The sequence below is a fragment of the Balaenoptera physalus genome, assembly GCF_965194825.1.
Source record: "Balaenoptera physalus genome assembly, chromosome: 9".
Classification (NCBI taxonomy): Eukaryota; Metazoa; Chordata; class Mammalia; order Artiodactyla; family Balaenopteridae; genus Balaenoptera; species Balaenoptera physalus.
The window spans coordinates 59554674-59576331 of record NC_138888.1 but is presented as its reverse complement, the minus strand read 5'-3'; the positions used below and the strand labels follow the sequence as shown (position 1 = coordinate 59576331).

The 21658-nt window shown below is 44.1% G+C and overlaps 1 protein-coding gene across 5 annotated transcripts in view; it reads right to left on the bottom strand.

Moving 5' to 3' along the window:
- FAXC (failed axon connections homolog, metaxin like GST domain containing) overlaps positions 1-21658 on the bottom strand; it is a 76849-nt gene that overhangs the window by 28470 nt on the left and 26721 nt on the right. For all 5 annotated transcript variants that reach the window (XM_082475326.1, XM_082475325.1, XM_082475324.1 and 2 more), the window contains one exon: positions 15874-16097. In XM_082475326.1, the coding sequence (XP_082331452.1) occupies positions 15874-16097 (224 nt within the window). The remainder of the gene's footprint in view (positions 1-15873; positions 16098-21658) is intronic.

The window sequence follows — 21658 nt, the reverse complement described above, 5'->3', positions numbered from 1 at the left end:
GTGGAAGCACGGAGCCATAACTACTGGACCGCCAGGGAAGTCCTGCAAACACTTTAGGATGAGCAGGGCTTGGCCCCCCCAATCCCTGGTTCTTTAAGATGGCCAGGCCCCCAGGCCTCCATTGCTCCCTCTTTCTGGAAGTCTGGAATGGATGCGATGCCTGAAGAGAAGAGTTGCTGCTCTCTGAGCATCTGATCTAAATGTCCTCTCCATTAGCAACTGCAAGCAGTTTAGAGTTATTGAATAATATGTAAGGATCTTTCACAGTAGATCAGTTCACTTCAGTTAGTATCGGATTCCAATATGAAGTTGTAAAAAAAAAGCTTAAGCGCTCACGGGGACCCAATCAATACAGGTAAAAATAGAATTTATGGTTTCCAGGTCAAATTATTACTCTTCTTGCAGGTGGTTTTAGCAAACCACCAATGCAAATATACAGAAGTTGTCCTGCAGCAAAAGAAATGCGTTGTCATTAGCTGCACAGCCCGAGACCAGCTCCCTCGTCTCTCTGACCCTCGTTTGGCTTTCCCTTCTGTGAAATAACTAGCTCTCAGGGGTGCTGTAAGACTACAACATCTTCAGGATGCTGTTAAAAACAGGGTCTAGGGCTTCCCTAGTGGCGCAGTGGTTGAGAATCTGCCTGCCAATGCAGAGGACACGGGTTCGAGCCCTGGTCTGGGAAGATCCCACATGCCGCGGAGCAACTAGGCCCGTGAGCCACAATTACTGAGCCTGCGCGTCTGGAGTCTGTGCTCCGCAACAAGAGAGGCCGCGATAATGAGAGGCCCGCGCACCGCGATGAAGAGTGGCCCCCACTTGCCGCAACTAGAGAAAGCCCTCGCACAGAAACGAAGACCCAACACAGCCATAAATAAGTAAATAAATAAATAAAAATTGTATAACTTTAAAAAAAAAAAAAAAAAAAAAACAGGGTCTAAAATTTATCCACACACAAAGAAAACCCCTGCAGTCTGCATAATAGGTCTGTGACACGGAAAGAACCATGAAGACAGACCCACCCAGGGTCACCCTAACCAGGACAGTCCCCTCATGTGGCCCCTTCCATGGCCCTCTACCCACCTGTCCTCCTTCCAGCGCCCACACCAGCCCTTCTGTCTGCCCTATAGTAAATGACAAACATGTTCCAACCACCCCCTGGGTTTTAAAAATGCCTTTCCCAGACCTGATCCTAACAAGCAAACAGGGCTGAGAACCACTGTGCTAGACAGGCCCCTGTAATTTGGAAAGGGCTTAGAACTTGCGTTAGGAAACACTGCGTTGCAGTTCCAGAACATTCCTTTTAGTGTCTATTATTTTCTTATCTGTGGGTTTTCTCTTTCTAGTTAGACTGACAGGCTTAATTACTCCTACCTTTATTCTCCTCCTCTGCCCTCTGTTCAGTTACTCAACATATGCTAAATGTGCTAATATGTACATAGATATAACCTAATGTTTCTCAGCCTTTTCTAGTTCTGAAGACTTACCCCCCGCCATTCACACTGGGAGGCCTGGGGCTTGGCTACTGCGTGCCAGGTGGCTCCCAGCCTCGGCCTGAATGCCTCATGTGAATGCAGTGCTGTTTGCGTGATGTAATTAAACAGGGTAGGAAGAGCAGCTATTAAAATAGCCTATTCCCAAGCTCTCTTAAAAAATAAAAAACAATTTTTCCTACTGTCCAAAAGCCTTTGAGTAAAACTCACTTTTAAAAAAGTAGAAGATTAGAAGAGAGGTTTATTGGAAATCAACCATTGTTCAAAAAGTAGATTTAACAACAAGGGACATAGAGTAAATATAGATCATTTAAAGCATCGTGCCTTCAGAAGGCATGAGTGGCAGCCCAAACATAAATCACAATCCAAGAGATCAACCAGAACACGAGTGAATAAATCTGCCTCGTTTTATAACTTGGAAAACTGTCTCTGCTCTTCTCTCTAGAGAATGAATATAAAATCACCAAATCATCAGAACTGAAAGGACCCCCAGAGACCATTTCTACTTTAACATCGTATTGCCTGTAAAAAGACTCCTCAGCTATCCTGATGGTGGTCCTCACCCTCAGGGGGTGACTCCAAAAAACGGCAGCTCTGACCACATCATAGGACAAGCCCTCCCAACTTTCGATGGGTCTGCTCTACAGTGCTGTCTCACCCTGAGTTGCAATCTGTTATTTCACCTCATACACACCCCAGTCCCCCTCTGTCCTCCTTTCCTCTGCCCAAACATGCCCAACACCTGCAACAACGCCTAAGTCACTACCCACTTTCAACACTTGAAAAAAGCTAGTTGATGACCCTTATATCTGCACTTTTCCACATTATCCATGCCCAGTATATTCAAATTCCTCACAGGAAAATTTTTTGAGACTAATCACCTTCTTAACTACCCTTCTCTGAATACACCCTGGTTTGGCCACATTCCTTTTAAAAGATGGCTCCCAGAACTGAAAATTGCATCCTTTGTTCAACAAACACTTGCTGAAAGCCTAACGTGTGCCAGGCGTTTGTTCAGGCCCTAGAGACAGAAACTAACCCACCAGGCCTGGTGCCCCAACCAGCTGAGGAGACAGTCAAGCCTACCATGCAGAGAAGGTACAGGGAGTGCTCTGGGGAAGAAAGTACCAGGGGCCTGGGAGCATGGAACAGGTTTGCCTGACACGCTCTGGGAGAAAGTTCCAGAAAGGCTTCCTTGAGGAAACAACTTTTAAGCCGAGACATTATGCTTTGTTTAAACAGGCTAGGTTTTTATTAGCACCTCTGGAAGCCCATCATGCTGGTGACATACTGAGATCGAAATCAACTAATCCTTAAATCTTTTTTCATATGCCTCTCCCCACCCTGTGCAATTAATTCAATTTGGGGACCTACGTACAGAATTTGACATTTATCCGTATTAGGTTTCTTCTTGTTAAGGTTGACAGCTTTGATTCCTGATTTTTCTGTCCAATTTTTAGCTATCCTTCCCCCTGGAGTCATTCAAAAACCATTAAGCTTGTCTTTGAAGTTGTCAACAGGTCTTGGAGAAAAGTCAAGAGCAGTGTCCCTGGAGATTCAGGTGATATCAGTCCATTAATGGGTACTGTGGCGGTTACAGATACTCAACCAAGCATGCACCCACCACCAATTAATCCAGGGGCTTTCAAACTTTTTTCTTTGGTAGGAGAAGTTCTCTATCAAACAAAATGAAAGAGATTCCCAATACATAAACAGATAACACAGGAGCTGCTCTAGGTGAAGAAAGGGTGGAAAGATCCAGCCATCAAGGGCTCCCTCTCCCCACCCCCCAACCAGACCTCTCAAGAAACCTTGGTGGCACCACATGTATCCACGAAGCCCCCCGCAAAAACCAGCCATCCTGCACAAGCATATCATGAGAGACGGTCTCCAGTGATCTGAAGAAATCAAGGGATCATCTATCCAATTAGTAGGTCCAGCAAGTCACGAAAACACAGTACAGTTGATCCTTGAACAACATGAGTTTTAACTGCTGCAGGTGCACTTATACGCGGATTTTTTTCAATAAATACACTATATACCTATGTGATCCGAGGTTGGTTGAATTCAGTGATGTGGAACCCGCAGATACAAAGGGCCAACTATGGGACTTGAGCATCTGAGCATTTTGGTATCAGCGGCAGGTCCTGGAACCAATTCCCAGCGGATACCGAGGGATGACTACAGTCCTTTTTGGTATGATTTATTCACAATGAACCAAAAATAGTCCTTCAAGAAAACCAGCCATCTATTCAATAATTCATTCTAGTGTTTTATTTAATTATGAGAATCTACTTTCTCCATCCCCTTTTGGAAACAGGGATGATTTCCTATCTCCATCTTCTGACATTTTTCCTGGCCTCCTCATTTCTGAAAGATTACAATCAGAGTTCCAAGATCACATGGGAAATTCTTCACATCCAAGGATATTGTCTGAGCCTAGAAACGTGAGCTCTGCTATATTATAAGCTTCCTAAAAGTAAACACCATTTTTATTCGTCTTTGTTTCCCAAGAGCCTAACGTAGCACCCGGTGCATAACCGATACAAAAATCATGTTCAAATAGTTTGCTTGTTAGTCTTTAGTTGTTAAAAAATATTGAAATGCTCTCTTTTGACCTTCTCACCTCGTTTACATTTCGATTCAACTTTCTATATAGAAGCAAATTATGAGTTGAGTGTTAAGACCTTATCCTTGCTGTCAACTTAACTTCGTATCCTTAAAAAACCTTTAAATGTCCTGAGCTCTCTTACAAAGCACGAACCTCAGTCTCCTGACGTTACAGCTTTCTGCTCAGCTCTGTAAAGCACCCTTGGCAGTAATAATAATTTCTTCGGGTGTTGCCTGTGACCAAGGGGAACTGATGAAATGCATCACTCTTTCTAGAGAAAAACGCAAATTACTCACAAACGATCCACAAGTGGGCACCTAAGGATATACCAATTTTTATGTGTTCTGCCATGGTTAAACCTTGAGCTGCCCTAAAAGAAGGGAAAGTCGACAATATAAGGGGGGGCAGAGGAGGGTGGGGAAAGAGAGAGTTGTGAGTGCCTAGTAACTTAAGTTTCCTGTTACCATCTCAAACAAAAACCAAGCACTCTGGACAAAAAAAAAAAAAAAAAAAAATCCATACTATTAATAACCATAAGATTTCAGTGTTTCAGTATTATAATCTTCTTTATAGATAAAAATCTTTGTAATATTTTTCTTAGGAAAAACCCCAACAGGCTTAATTATCTAGTAAATAGTCGTACCTCGGGGTATCGGTTCCAGGACTCCCGCAGATATCAAAATCCGCGGATGCTCAAGTCCATTACTCGACGCTCCATATCCGCAGGTTCTGCATCCGCAGATTCAGCCAATCTCGGATCCTAAACATAGTACAGGATCCACGCTTGGTTGAATTGCAGATGCGGAACCCAGGCGGATAAAGACAGCCGGCTGTATTGATAAATATGTACAATTTTATGACTTTTGAAACTGTGAAACTCAACTTCAGAAAGTGTTAGTTTTTATTCCTACCAACAGAGGTTAGTGCCTCTTCCACACCCCTGCAGCTACTTCACACTATTAAAAAAATAAAAAAGGTTTTTCCAGTTTGATTGACAGAGTGGTGCCTGATTTTTTAACTTGCACTGCTTTGATTACTAAAGAAGTTGAACACTTTTCATGTGTTTATTATTTGTATTATTTTTGCAAATTACCTTTTTATGTCTTTTGCCCAATTTTCCCTTTCAGGCACTCACTTTTCTTATTGACTTGCGGAAGTTCTTCACAAGTTCAGTAATATTGTTTTGTCACATGTCACAAACATTTTTCAACCTACTATTTCAATTTTAACTTTATTTATGGCGATTTTTGTTTTCCTTTTCTCACGTAATCCACCAATTCAACCTTTCTTTTTATAGTTTCTCCCTTTGGTGCCATTATTAGAAAAATATTCCCAAGTTAACATTATATAAATGTTTCCCGTATTTTATCCTGGCATCTTTAGGGTTTTATTTTTTACTCTGAAGTGCTTAATCCATTTGGAATTTATTCAGGTATATGACAAAGTCTGGATTATACTTATTTTGTTCCAGATGGTTAGCCAGCTGTCCCAACACCATTTTACTGAATTAATTTATCTTTTCTCCACTAACTCAAAAGGCTGCCTTTTTCATATACTTCCTCTCCACTCAGGCACCTGTCTCCCAGGATCTGAAACTCGGCATATCCACAAGTGAAATTCGTGATCCTCCCCTTCTCTCCAGTGATCCCCAGCTCTGGGAATGGCTACTTTGCTTATTACTCAATTTTCGTGTTGAGAACTTGGTTATTCCTCACCCCTGCCCTCTCCATCACCACCTCCCACACCCACACACACATTTAAAATCACTAAATTTTATGCCCAACTCTATGGCCATGGTCGTAGTCCAAACGCCATCTTACCTTTCCTGGACTGCACCAGCCTCCTCACTGGGCCCCGAATCCCCCTCGGCCCCTCCAGCGCGTTACGCGTAAATAAGGTCCCGCCTCTTCCCTACTTTCAACCTCCTATGGCTTTCACTGCTCTTCGAACAAAGCCTGCGTTCTTTACGTGACGTGGAAGGCCTGTATGATCTAGCCCCTGCCTACCTCCACCTCATGCCACACCTCTGCTCTCACACAGTTTCCAGACACACTGGCCATCTTTTCATTCCTTGAAGGCCCCCAGCTGCTCTTCCACTCAGAGACTTCACGGGCCAAGTTCCTTCCATGTTCCGTGCTCATCTCCTCCCTGCCGCATCCGATTCCTCTTCCCCACACACATGCCTGCCTAACCCCCGTTTATCTTCAGAGCCCAGCTTAAATGTCATCCCCTCAAAGTAGCCTTGACCATGTCAGTTTCCCCTGCAAAAAACATCCTCATTGCACCTGGTACTTCTCCAGGGTGGCACTTCTCACAAGTGTTGCTATTATAAATATTACAAGATCTCCCTCAGGCGGCAGTTCTAGCAGCCAGGGCTGTCGCCACCTTACTCACAGCCCCTCTCAAAGAGCTGAAGGCATGTGTGCCCATACAGTCAGACTCATACAGTCCTAAGTCAAAGGCATTATCTTTCCGTCTGCATTCTAATTATTACAAGTATACTCTCCCTCCTAAGGTCTCTAGCCATGGCTAAAAAGAACATTCTTTGATAGGAAATTGCAGTTTCCACCTAGAGAGCCCAGCACTATTTCTGATCCTACCTCTTAAAAGCATTCACAAATTTCAGTTTTTTGCTCAGAAAGTACTCTCAGATCCACAGATCCTGGACTGCCACATTGGCTACCTGCTAAACGTGTCCTGACATTCATTCATTCTTTCCTTCATTCGTCCAGCAGTTATTTATTGCCCACCAACAGTGCCCAGCTGAGCCTCATAACTGAAACTGTACCTTTATTATTCTCCCCCATATGATTACGTCTCGCAAACCAACTCTAGCTGCCAATTATTCATTTGCTTTTCCCATGACATAAGTGCTGTGTCACCATGCAGGGTCTATAAAAGTCCAGTCAAAAGCAAACAAACATTAGAGTTCAGTCATCTGTGCTGCTTCATCACAATCAGGTAAATGGACGGCTTCTTTAAGACCCTCTGTAACAGTCTGAACTATCAATACCACCGACACCCCCATCCTGCAGCCTGTTTCCCCCGCCTGAACCCGAGGGTGAGTTAGAGACAAGAGAAGAAATTCAGGTCCAGCCTCAACCCACCCCCAATGCCCACACATAAGGAGCTGCCACCTCAACTTTCCTTAATAACCCTTAGTTCCAGTCCACCTGACAAAAGCTGCTTTCCAAAAGCATCATATTGCAATCTTGCGTTGTGACTAGGAGAAGCTTGAGAACCACAAGACATGGAGCATAAAACTGCAGAAAAAGGACTTCCCTGGTGGCACAGTGGTTAAGAATCCACCTGCCAATGCAGGGGACACGGGTTCAAGCCCTGGTCCCGGAAGATCCCACATACCGTGGAGCAACTAAGCCTGTGCGCCACAACTACTGAGCCTGCACTCTAGAGGCCGCGAGCCACAACTACTGAGCCCGCGTGCCACAACTACTGAAGCCCGCGTGCCTAGAGCCCGTGCTCCGCAACAAGAGAAGCCACCACGATGAGAAGCCCATGCACCGCAACGAAGAGTAGCCCCCGCTCGCTGCAACTAGAGAAAGCCCGTGTGCAGCAACGAAGACCCAACACAGCCAAAAGTAAATAAATAAATAAATAATTTTTTAAAAAAATGCAGAAGAAGTTTGGCAACAACCTAAGCTACACTCCCCAAAGACAGCAGCTCCCGTGCTGCAGCTACAAGACCCCCAATCTATTTCTTACCGAGCCCGGCTTCCTGCTCTGGAGTCCCAGCTCTCTGAGACCAGCTCTCTTATAATAAAGTCCATATGTGACAAACCCACTGCTAACATCATACTCAACAGTGAAAAGCTGAAAGCATTTCCCCTAAGATCAGGAACAAGGCAACGATGACCACTCTTAGCACTTTTATTCAACAAAGTATTGGAAGTCCTAGCCACAGCAATCAGAGAAGAAAAAGAAATAAAAGAAATCCAAATTGGAAAGGAAGAAGTAAAACTGTCACTGTTTGCAGATGACATGATACTATACATGGAAAATCCTAAAGATGCCACCAGAAAACTACTAGAGTTCACCAGTGAATTCGGTAAAGTTGCAGGATACAAAATTAATATACCACATCACCACTTCTGCTCCATAGCAAGGTTTTTCAGTCTGGAGGGATGGAACCCCAAAGGCATTTCTGATTAAAAATGGGCTAGAGATTTTCTATTACTAATCACAAAACCAGTTTTAATCTTCTATATATTATTTAACTAAAGAACTAAGTGATCAGTTGAATATCTATATATTTAAAAAATGAAATTATTTACAACCTGAAAAATAAACAAATAAATAAATAAATTTTAAATGATTTTATTTTTCAGTTCAATAGCAAAATACATTCATTCTGAAAAATTATACCACACTGTAACTATACATGCTGAAAAGGGTGACATGAAGCACATGTGGCAAGTGACTCACTTTGCTGCCTTTGAAAGGAAGCACTACTTTGCACCCCTTTCCTCTTTATTAAATAGCCAAGATCACACATTGGTGTTTATTAAAATAACCAATAGATTTGGCTCTTTGACATGTGCCAACCCAATGGCAACAAGGACTCTGAAAAATAAAGACTCCCCAAGCCATTTTCATGACTCAACAAGAGGCTTCAGACCAGGAGGGGAAAGTGCATTTCACTTTATATTAGTCAAGTATAGTTTGCTGGAAATCAGCTTGTTTTTCTCACTTTCATTTACAAATTCCACTTTATTACTTGGCTCTTTCAGTAACAGCTCCTAAAAGAGAGACCTTTTCTCCTCAAGTACTTGTACTCTTCAGCCTGGAGTTTTAACACATCTCTGTTGGGAGCCAGCCTCCTCAGGATGGAGGAGACTTCAACTCACAAAGCCCAGGAACGGACATCAATGATGAGACTCCACAGTTTGTGCTGCTCTCAGCCTCCAAGATCAGCATCATAAAACAGCTTGTAAAATTACCTTGGAGATTACATTTTAACTTGCCAGTGAAAGTTCTGGCAACTTCAGACAACGCTCTGAAGGAGTCATCCTGACATAACATAACACACACTCCACTTTAAGTCTCAGCTCCCAAGGAACTGCAGGGTAGCTGTTGGGCCAGAAAATAGCAGGGGACTAGAGTCAGGCAGCCTGGATTTGATTCCTGCCTCCACTTTTTACGACTGGTACAGCTGTGGACAAGTCACTCAACCTTCCTGTGCCTCGGTTTCCTCATCAGCCAAATGGGTGCTGTTACTTTATACCAGATTCCATCCTCTATTCTTACTTTAATCTCGTCTCTAATGGCCACAGCTGGGGATCTCTATGCTAATGAAGGATACAGCTACATACTTCTTATGTTCATTCTGTCTTATTTTCCTTCCACTTTATGTGCATACCTGTAGACTCAGGATTAATAATAATAGGACAGAAATATGAGCGAGGCAGAGGGCAAAACAGAGTTTTACTGATGAATCTTAGTCAGCTTTTATGGCATCAAATGTGATACCAGGTGCACAGAATTGCATGGTATAGAATACTTAATAATAGAGGAAAATATGTGCAATATATTAAACAGGGAAAAGACAGGTTGGAAAATTATATATGTGTGTGTACACAAATACACATACATATATAATACAGGTAATCATATATAAGATTCAAAATTATGCATAAAAATATTGGAAAGATACACACCAAAATGGTAACTGTAGTTAGCAGTACATTATAAGATTAAGGACTTAATCTTCCTTCTCTATGCTTTTCTGAACCTTACCAAATTTCTTTTTCTTAAAATACTTTTCTGATATTTTTATTTTTTTTAATTTTTTTGTTATAAATTTATTATTTATTTATTTTTGGCTGCATTGGGTCTTCGTTGCTACGCGCAGGCTTTCTATAGTTGCTGTGAACGTGGGCTACTCTTCGTTGCGGTGCGCAGGCTTCTCATTGTGGTGGCTTCTTCTGTGGAACACGGGCTCTAGGCATGCGGGCTTCAGTAGTTGTAGCACGTGGGCTTCAGTAGTTGTGGCTCGTGGGCTCCAGAGCACAGGCTCAGTAGTTGTGGCGCACGGACTTAGTTGCTCTGCGGCATGTGGGATCTTCCTGGACCAGGGCTCGAACCTGTGTCCCCTGCATTGGCAGGCGGATTCTTAACCACTGCACCACCAGGGCAGTCCCTCAAATTTCTATAATTAACTAATAAATTTAAAAATCAGAAAAAAGGTTTTCTTCACAAACATTTTTTTCCCCAGAAAACAATGTTCCTAGTGAACTTGTATTACATACAAAAATCTGTAAAAGTGATAATGGTCATAGCTAATACTTACTTGGCATTTATTATGTGCCAGACACCGTAGTAAGTATATTGCATAAATTATCACCTTTAGTCCTCACACTCTCTAGGTTCCAACCCCCATTTTGCAGGTGAAAAAAAATTAAGTTATTCATGTGAAGTTGCACAGCTGGCAAGTGGTGGAGCCCAAGGTCTGAGCCCAGGGATCTGACTCCAGAACTCCCTCCTGTGCGGCCACGAGGCTGCCTGCCTCCACCCACACTGCTTCCTAAAACCTAACCATTTGTTTTTAATTTTTACATCTTTCATGCTCTTCGGACTCTTACCCTTTGGGGAGGAGGATGGAAATAGACAATGTGTGCCCTTCTTGCCTGAGGTGACAATCAAGCACTTACTACATGGAGGGTATCTCTGCTTTAAACAGAGGGGTCGGGCTTCCCTGGTGGCGCAGTGGTTAATCTGCCTGCCAATGCAGGGGACATGGGTTCAAGCCCTGGTCCAGGAAGATCCCACATGCCGCAGAGCAACTAAGCCCGTGTGCCACAACTACTGAGCCTGCGCTCTAGAGCCCGTGAGCCACAACTACTGAGCCCACATGCCACAACTACTGAAGCCCACGTGCCTAGAGCCCATGCTCCGAATCAAGAGAAGCCACCACAATGAGAAGCCTGCGCACCGCAACGAAGAGTAGCCCGCGCTCACCACAACTAGAGAAAGCCCAGACACAGCAACAAAGACCCAACTCAACCATAAATAAATAAATAAATAAATAAATAAATTTATTAAAAAAAAAAAAAAGAGAGGTCAGGGGACCACGCAGAACTAAACAGGGACTAGCAGTGACCACTAGGCAATCCCCCTTATCAGCTCTCACAGCACCTTGAACCTCTCCTTCCTGAATTTCCTCTCCTCGTGGTACTTTAATTTGCTTGTTGTTCGATTGCTTCCAACATGCCAGGCACCGTTCTGAGCACTTTACATGTATTACTTGTCTTCTCGTGGTGATGGTCCCCATTTCAAACATAAGGAAACTGAGGCCTAGAGAAGTTAAGAAATGTGCCCAGGGTCTCGGAGCTAGTTAGTGAGGAAGCTGGGGTTTGCCTCTGGCTCTCGGGTCATCACTCTCGAATGAGTGAATCAATCAATCAATCAAGGTACACCCTCCATTTTCTAAAAATCCTTCTCTCTCTTACTAGGATTGTTTATTTTTATTTCTCTAGGTACTAAATATTTCTGACAAATTCTATTTCTAATATTTTAAATTTTTATTGCTATTGTGAGTGGATTTTTTAAATTATATTTTCTAACTGCTTATTTGGGATACTCAAAAAAACTATAGATGTCTGCATGCTTGTAACCTTTGCAAACTTACTGGACACTCCCATTATCTGTTATAACTTTAGTTGATTCTACATTATTTTAGCTACTTAATCTCTTTTTTTTTTTTTTTTTTTTAATATCGCTATATACTGCCATGGAGTGATGACCAGCATACATTTTTTTTTTATAAATTTATTTATTTATTTATTTATGGCTGTGTTGGGTCTTCGTTTCTGTGCGAGGGCTTTCTCTAGTCGCGGCAAGCAGGGGCCACTCTTCATCGCGGTGCACGGGCCTCTCACTGTCGCGGCCTCTCTTGTTGCGGAGCACAGGCTCCAGACGTGCAGGCTCAGTAGTTGTGGCTCACGGGCCCAGCCCCTCCGCGGCATGTGGGATCTTCCCAGACCAGGGCTCGAACCCATGTCCCCGGCATTGGCAGGCAGATTCTCAACCACTGCGCCACCAGGGAAGCCCCTACTTAATCTCTTAATTTCAGTAAATAATAATTTTGATTCCTCCTTTCCAACATGAAGATATCATTTTTTCATGTTGTCCAACTATGTTGTCAGGCTCTCCCAAAAGTACATTAAATAACATGAGAGCGGGCAGCCTTGTTCTGTACTTTATTTTACTGGAGGTGCTCCTAGTGGCTCAACATTAAATATGACATTTGCTATTGGCTTGACACCCTTTTTTCAAGTTAAGGAACTAGTCTTACTAAGAGTTTTTATCGGGAATGGATTCTGAATTTCATTTTCAAATGCCATTTCAGTACCGAGAAAATTATGATTTTCCTCCTAGCCATTCATAATCGATGTTGTTAATATATTTTATATCATCAAATCATATTTTCTATTCAGTTTCTACTTGATCTGGCTGTAGAGTTTTTTTAATACACCACAATTAAAATTCACTAATTTTGTTTAACTGATTTCTATTTAGTTTAAATTTAATTTTTTATTTTAATTTGAATTTAATTAGAATTTTTTAAACTATATCCATAGATATTCGCTGCCTGTCTTCAGTCTCTCTTTACCAGTTACACCTCTGGACCAATCCCTCCTCTAAGACACCAACAGAGCCACTTTTTTAAATCACAAACATGGCTCTTTCTCTCTTATACTCAGAAATCTGCAACACCTCTGTGTTTCCTGTATGATAAAGTATACATCTCTGAGCATGATAATTATTACCCTTTATAATATGGCCCCAACTACCTTTTGATCTTCATTTCAACCATGATCCCAAAATGCCCCTCACCCAGGACTCCTTTTCTCGTGATTTGCCTGGGAGATCCTTCCTTATTTTCTGCATGGGGACAACTGTTTACTTTCTTGAGCCAACACAGCTGCCACTTCTCCTACAGCCCTGCACGGTTCTCCTGCCTCTTTGCCCCTGGGAGCACAGACCTCTATCACGGGCCCTACCGCAGCCTGACTTGTGCACTTGTGCGTGGTAACCACTTCTTCAATGGAGGGTCGGATGGTAAAAACTGTAGGTTTTCCAGGCCACATTTGATCTCTGTTGGATTTTTTCCTTACATTTTAATAATGTAAAAATGATTCTTGGGGCTTCCCTGGTGGTGCAGTGGTTGAGAATCTGCCTGCCAATGCAGGGGACACGGGTTCAAGCCCTGGTCTGGGAAGATCCCACATGCCGCGGAGCAACTGGGCCCGTGAGCCACAATTACTGAGCCTGCGCGTCTGGAGCCTGTGCTCCGCAACAAGAGAGGCAGTGATAGTGAGAGGACCACGCACCGCGATGAAGAGTGGCCCCCACTTGCCGCAACTAGAGGAAGCCCTCGCACAGAAACGAAGACCCAACACAGCAATAAATAAATAAATAAATAAATAAAATAAAATTACAAAAAAAAAGGTGCTATAGAAGCACTTAAAAAAAAAAATGATTCTTAGCTCACAGGCCATTTAAAAAAAACAAAACAACAACAACAATAGGCCACCAGCTATGGGCTGTAATTTGCGTGCTCCTGGCTTATAGGTTCATCCCTCCCACTCGACTATAGGCACCTGAGGGCGGGAACAAGCTCTAACTCATCTTTGTACTCAATCTCCCAGCTCCTGGCACATAGAAGGTGTCAAATCACTGAAGTTAGTTGAACTGAAACAGCAATAACTAATTTATCCTAATGAGTCAAATACATCCCTGGACAATTTCCCCAAATCTTGAAATAGCTCAATAAAAAGTCATTTTGCATTTTGAGTCTCTTAGGCAGCTGGACATTAAAAGTAAGCTATAACCCTGGGTGAAGGGAGAAATAGCTGCTTTCTGCCTCATTTAGTAAGAAAAACTATGATGTTCGGCCCCAGAGCCTCTCCCTCCCCAAATGCAGAAGAAGTGCTTCTCCTGTGATAGAGTTCAAAGCTAGACTGCTCCCTGGGCCCCCATACAGAATGTAACTCTAGTAAAATCCAGCTTTGCAAGTAACCCACTCAGTTTCTCATCCTAGAAAATCACCTGGACTTGGGATGCTGTTGTGAATACTTGCCACTGACAGCCTAGCTACCAGTGATTCATTTGTCTCCCATCTCACCGTCACTGGGGTGGAAGCATTTTTCTGAGTCATTAAATACCACAGAGACACTGGCGTTATCGTTATTATTGCTACCACCCTGCCCCCAGGTTCTCCCAACCAAAAATGCTCTAGAAGGGAAAGGATCAGCCCGCTCTGGTTAGGGAACGAGCACTGTTGTTAGAAATGAGCTGTCATCACTTCAGGGTCTCCACTCCTGGCTTTCTGGGGCTCCCAACAGCATGAGCTGGGAAGGAAGCCAGGAGCAGACAGAGCCACTGCTAGGAGGAAACGGCCCTCTGTGCACCTGCTCTGTGTGAGGCTGAGAGTTTCCAAAGGAACAAGGCAAACTCAAGGCAAATTCCATTCATACCTACATCCGGCAGGCCCACCTGGGCCCAGGGACGCAAAGCACCAGGAGGTCCAGACAGCGTCACCCTCCAAGCCAGGCAGAGCTCCTGAGTGTCTATTTAGAGCAGGAGCCCAGCGGCGTCAAACCCCCCACATGACAAAGCTGGCCAAGAGCTGCATGCCCTGTTGGGCTCTCCCCCTGAAGGCCAGGTTCAGGGGAGGACTCCAGGTCCAGTAGGTGGAGCGAACAGCATGAAGGAGCCCATCAGAGTGGGTCACCCTGCACAGGGGTGGTTACACCCAGCACAGCCCCCAGTTCCTCGGCACCAGGTAGGTTTCAACAAAACAAATCCCAAACCCCCGCTTCCTGGAGGAGGTGAAGTACCTAGTGTGCTCCAGAATAGATATGAGGGTACTGAGAGAGGGTCAGTGAAAACCCACTGTCCCCAGACAAAATCAGCAGCCCCGAAGGACTAGGTCCTATGACCTTGGCTCCGTATACGTTAGTTGTTCCCAGGAGAGGCCATCCTTCCACATACTGAAGCTCCTGAATTCAAATGATCTGCTTGTGATCTGTCAGAGCTGAGACGCAAACTCTGTCCAGTACAAAGTCACATCAGCCCAGCCACCTCCAGCCGACCAGGTGAGCAAGCGCGTGTCACCCGGCTCAGCGTCCTCACCCACCCGTGAACAGATGCCGCTCTGTGCTTCTCTTTGAGAGGCTTCCCAACACAGCTAAACCCACTGGGTGCAGTAAATACAAAATCAGAAGAGTTAAAACATGCTAATAAGAGGAGGACTCGGATTACAAAGGGAAATGAAAGAGGTGAGAAAATGTCAAATGTCGCACGTGTACTCGGGCTGGGTCAGCATCTCTCTTAGCTTGATGTAGACAGTACCCAGTCGAATCTTCTGAGCAGATGTGTTTATAAACAGCCTTTTACCCTGACCTGTTCATAAATAGAAGAGCTTCCTTGCTCAAAATCCCCCTTGGCTCACAACACATTCAGAAACGCCAGCATCACTTACAGCCAGTTAGTTAGTAATGCTACACCATGTTCCACGTTCTCTTTACACGAGGCCTCGCCACACTAGAAACAGTCATGCTCTAGCGATTAAAAAGAGAGACATGTGCTCCTGAAAATTAGGGGACTTGGTTAAATGGTGCGACTGCAGCCTACATGTGGAAGCAAAGAAACGAACAAAAATAAAACTTTAAGTCAGTAAACTAACAGTGCTTTACTAATCATGCAAAAAGTAAGGATAGAAAATATAGAATAGAAGACATGGTACGTTACCCAGAAGCCCTGCTAAAGACCGCATGTCCTTCTCCATCAGCATGTAAATCTCTTCCTCTGAGAAGCGGCCAATGCCGTGGCCGTGCATCTCGCGTTTCACGATTCCTTTCGTTATGTGGCACACGACCCACCTCAGCAGGTTACTGAAGGGACCGCCACCACTAAGAGAGAGCATCTTCCGGGTCTCATTGAGATTGTCCACCCACTGGCAATAAGCTAAGGTCCTGCAATTGCGTGGAAACAAGTTACTACTGTGCGTTAGATACATAGCAGGTCCACAGAGTCAATTTCCAGTGAGGGGTTGGGAATTTAGCACACTCTGGAGGACTGAATCATTGCAGCTTTTCCAAAGAGCAGTCTGCACGGCAGATATTACAACAGACTCTAGTCCATGCCTGGATTTAGGGCCTGAGGGAGAAACAGTGACAAATGCAGAGAGCTTGCCATGCTACCATCCCACCAAACTGCAGCTGCCTGCAGATCCCCCAGCCCACAAGGCCATGCTTCTGCTTTCTCTCAGGCAGCCCCACAGAAAACAAGTAGAAACCTACTTTAAAAGGCTTTTAGACAAGACAGTGAGTACCTACGTGGCGGGGTGGGGGGCATCGGGAAGGAGGCGGCAAGGACTGGGGTGGTGGCTTCATTCTTTCTTGATCAAAGTAATGGTTACAAAGGTCTGCGCTCTGTGGGGTTTTTTTTTTTAATTTTTATTGAAATATAGTTGACTTACAATGTTGTGTTAGTTTCAGGTGTACAGCAAAGTGATTCAGTTTTATAAATATATATATATACTTATATACATATATTCTTTTTCTACATTCTCTTCCATTATAGGTTATTACAAGATATTGAATATAGTTCCCTGTGCTATACAGTAGGTCCTTGTTGGTTATCTATTTTATATATAGTAGTGTGTGTATTTTAATCCCAAACTCCTAATTTATCCCTCCTCCCCTTTGATAATCATAAGTTTGTTTTCTATGTCCGTGAGTCTATTTCTGTTTTGTAAATAAGTTCATTTGTATCATTTTTTTTAGATTTCACATATAAGCGATATCATATGATACTTGTCTTTCTCTGTCTGGCTTAGTTCACTTGGTGGGATAATCTCTAGGTCCATCCATGTTACTGCAGATGGCATTATTCTTTTTTATGCTCTGTGTTAATTAATTAAGCTGCACATTTTTGTCTTGTACACTTTGTGTATGCACTTTATATTTCCTGATATCAAAGGATTTTTTAAAAAGAAATCTTTTTGCCTTTTTGACAGGATCAGGGAATAGGTATAGCTGTCTATGTTTACTATAAACCATATAAATTATAAGTAGTACATAAATGATTCATTCTCCAGAAAGGCAGCTCTCTGCTTCGGTTTGTTCTCCAGGACCCTGGAGCGAGCATGAACACCAAAGGAACGTGGTTGGATCAGTCTTCCCATCTGGGTGGTGCTCGTGGCAAACACCCACCCTTCCAGGGGCTCCTGCGTATATGTGTGGACAGCTAAGCAGCTATTCCCTGCTCGTGTGCTATGCTGGTTGCAACACCCAGGCCTTTGCTGAGTTTGCTCTCTGAACCTGGGCAATCGCAGGAATGTTTTTATGGTTCATAGTGTTGGTAGATAGAAATTAAAAGGTTTTCCTACTGAAGGCTAAGAAAAACGTAGCTGTAGGCGTACAGGCAGAAGATGTTTTAGCTTTTCCTCACAGTGAGCAATAAAAGCTCTACTGGAGTCATCCCTACTCCCACTGTTGGTTGATACAGCAGTAATGGTCACTTGGAAAACATCAGAGGAATGAAAATATTTTTTACAGAGAGAACGCAAGGGTTGATAGCCAACCGTAGCTACTTTCCACCTCAAGAAAAAGAAACAAAAGCGGAAAAGAAGGCCCTGAAATTTTGATCATTTTATATAGTTCTATTCTTTTCAGTGCTCTTTCCTGAGTATGAAAATAAGAAAAAAAAAAAGATTTCTCTCATTTTTTTAAGCCTTCCTGATTTTTACTGAAAAGTCCCACAACCAATTTCAACATACTCTGTACTACAACCACAACTCTTCTTTATTAGCTTTTTAAAAGATGCTTACAAATCTTATTAGAAATATTTGTGTACCTCTTTTTGTAAGGATCTCAAAATAAAGTATTGAGGAGGCAAGAAATTTGGACTGAAAAGAGGAAAAAGTACATTGCAATGGTGACTAATTAATATGTAGAGAGTCAATAACACTTTTGATACAAAAGATTTCATTTATTCTAATAGATTCTTTATAAACATGCAAACAAAACGTTTTTCTATTTGTTCTTCTTTTTATACCTGCAGTAATGAGGGTGTCAATTTTCACATTTCTTTAGAATAATCAGCACTTTGATTCTAACTGTACTAGATCTAAATTCACAATAAAAGGCCTATACCATCCTTGATTATTTTGGAAGTCAGTGATCTGAGAATAAAACTAAATTATCCTAAGTTAAGTATGACCAGGTAATAATAGCATCCAGGAAGCATCTAAGGCATAAAAATGAGGAATATGGTGGATGTAAACGGACAGGTTGATGTGAAAAAGAATACATTCTTTGTAGACAAATTGCACGGGGTTTATCACAAGCACAACTGATCTTGAAGAATGAGCAGGAGTTCACCAGGCATGAAGCAGAGGCAGAAGGCATGTGCATGAAGAGCCCTGGCTGCTCTATGAACTGCAAGAACTTCAGGACGGGCGGGTGGGGTCCGGGATGCCTGAGGGAGCTTGTAAGAGTTGAAGCTAGAAGGGTGGGCAAGGATTGGGTCAGGAGGGGTCTGATGCAAAGGGTGCTAAGATTTATTCAGAAGGCAGAGTTTAACCACCAAAAGGTTTTAAGCAGACGAGAAACATACTCAGATGTGTGGCAAGGTGAGGAAAGGACTGGAGGTGGAGAAACCACAGAGGAAGCCATCTCCCAGGCTGATGGCTGGAGTGGATGGTAGCCAGTGCCAGCATACACGAGGTGGGGCAGATTTAGGTGATGAAAGATGAATTAACCTGTTGCATTTGAAGGTTCCATGGAACCTCCAAGGGAGGATGTCCCGAGGTTTGAGAATTCACAAGATAGGTTTAGACTCAAAGAATTTATGGGCAGGGGCATGGCGGTGGCAGTTTCAAAGCTGTGAGGGGAGCTGAGGTCGCCTAAGAAAGTCTCTAGGGTAAGGAGTGGTTTGGGAGAAACCTAGTTCAAGGGTAAGTGAGAAGACTAGAAGGCCAGGATGGAAGGGCCAGCGTGGAGAGAAGTAGGGACACCGCTCTCTGTGAGATGGAGATGTGAGGGGCTGCAGAGAGGTTCCAGGTTCCCGCCTGATGAACTTGGTCTCCTCTGAGAGCAGGAAATAAGGGCACAGGCAGAAGACGAGGACGCAGCACTGGGGAGAGAGTCTGAGAAGACTGACCGGTTAGAGGAGCAGGTGGGGAGGGAAGAGGCAGCTGTTGTCTGGGCACACACAGCTGAGCAGGGAAGAGAAACACCTCCCGGCCCCGATGCAATGGTGTAAGGTTCTCCACTTGAGTTAGCAGCTCGGATGCAGGGCACAGAAGAAACACTGGGTTGATTCAGGATTTTGCAGCTAAAAGTAACCTCAGAAACTGGCCTTCTTCCCTTCTCTTTCCCACCCTGCTCTCTATTTCTTTCCTCTCTTTCACTCCCTGTGCCCCAAATTACAGACCAGTATCAGGGAAGAGAAGCAAATGAGGGCCAGGCAGGCTCTTCCAGGGTCAAGCCCCATAAGGTGTGTATAAACGACAAGGTCAAGTCAATTTCTACAGGTCAAAGACATTACTCATGCATGCTTCCATATCATAACAACCACTAATCCACGTCCTCCCACACCCAAGCTTCCTGAAAACTCTCCACGTGGTGGGTCTTCCATCCCCACCACTCCACCGAAACCACTCTCGTCCGAGTCAACAATCCCTTCTTATTGCAAAGTTCAAATACATTTTCTTTCCATCTTTACCTTTCTTGAACTCTCGGCAGCAGCCAACACTATCATCCTCTTAGAATTCTCCCTTAGCTTACGTCTCTACTGCTTTTCCTCTCACCTCTTCCACGTTGCCAAGATTTTTCTCTTTATTCCTTCCACCTTCTTACACTCACTCATGGGGTGATCTAATTTTCACACTCATGATTTCAAAGTGAGGACTGCCCATGAGACCTCTGCCCTGAGGTCCACAGATCCATGTGAAGGAGCTTCGGGAGCTCAGACGAATATTTCCAAAGTTGGATTCATCCTCTTCCTTCCCTTCAATTCTGCTACTCTTCACCCAAACCAGAAAGAACCCCAGGAGTTCCTGTTCACTGCTCCCCACGCCTCACTCCTGACGGCCCGTCACCCTGTGGCTTTGCCCTTTCCTCCAACTCAGTTAACACTGCAGTGCAGGCTGCATCACTGCTCAACCCTGAGGACAGTGGCCTCCTTGCAGGGCTCCTGACAGCCCCTCAAGGCCCTCCAGAAATCCATTTCCCCCGAGGCAGCCACAGAAAGCCTCCTAAGACACACATCGAATGGTACCTCGCTGCTTCTGAGTCATTCATTAACTCCCCATAGCTGCTTAGCTTGGCACGCCAGCCTCCCATCCCTCCCCACAGCCTGACCCCAACACCTGCATCACCTCCCGTGCACCCACCACACAGAATTACACATGCCCCCCCCCAGACACCACTTTCTTGCCTCTAAACTTTGGCAGATTGCTGCCCCCTCTGCCTGGACATCCTCGTCTTCCCCTCCCACCTGGCCCCTTCGCCTGCCACCCTGATTGGCCCTAGATTCTGCTGTGGCACCATCTCCTCAGGAAGCTTTCCCCGCATCGCTCCAGCAGGTGCTGGTTGCCTGGCCTCGGTTCTTCAAACGCTCCCCCGGCGCTGGCCACTGTGCAAGCTGGGCGCCTCCCTGCCCTGTGAGCCACCTGAGGACAGGGACAGCATCTTGTCACCTTGCTTCCCCGCCCCCATCCAGCACAGTGCCAGCTACTGGTAGTCATCCATTCACTAAGTCTGCTGAAAGAATGAATTATCGATTGAATGAAAAGCCTTCACTTCTGAGCCAGCCTCTGCTAAGTAGTGTTTCTAAGGGCTGACAATATTTACGCAGAGAAATGGAAAGAGAGATGCCTATGGAGAATGAACAAGAAGGGGCTGCCACCATTCTCTTCTGGGATCTGCCTCTTCACTCTCCACTGGGAAGAGGCCCACTGCACAAGGAATCAGGAATTATTAACTGGAGAGGACGGGGAAGGCCAATTTGGAAACCAGACCAGGCTGAGCAATTAAAATAATTTCTCATTCTGAGAGCCTCTCTCAGGAAGTTGATACTCATTTTCGTTATCGCAACTGATGTATCTGGGCTCTCCTACAAAATGAGGTCAAAGAGGTTTTTTTCTTTTTTCAATATTGATTATCTTAGAACAGAAGAGTAAACCCTGCTCAAACATTTTTAAAGCAGATTAGGAAGGCAGGAAAGAAAAGCAGACCTCTGATGTTTTAATGAAGACATCCCTCATTATAACCTAACATGAGGCCTGGCCCATAGCAGAAATGACTACTAGTACACATGTGAGAAACTGCAAACCATGGCAAACTACTGTTTGACGACTGAGTCTTAGCATATTGCCTTCCCAACCATGAGAATGCCCTTTTCTGGGTCATGCTACATCCTTGCCATCTTTCACTTGTACTCTAAATGCTCAAGGGTGCGAGAGCATATGATATGCTTCTGTAATTTCACCACGTTTCACAGGCATTAGATTAGCCTCTCCAAACAG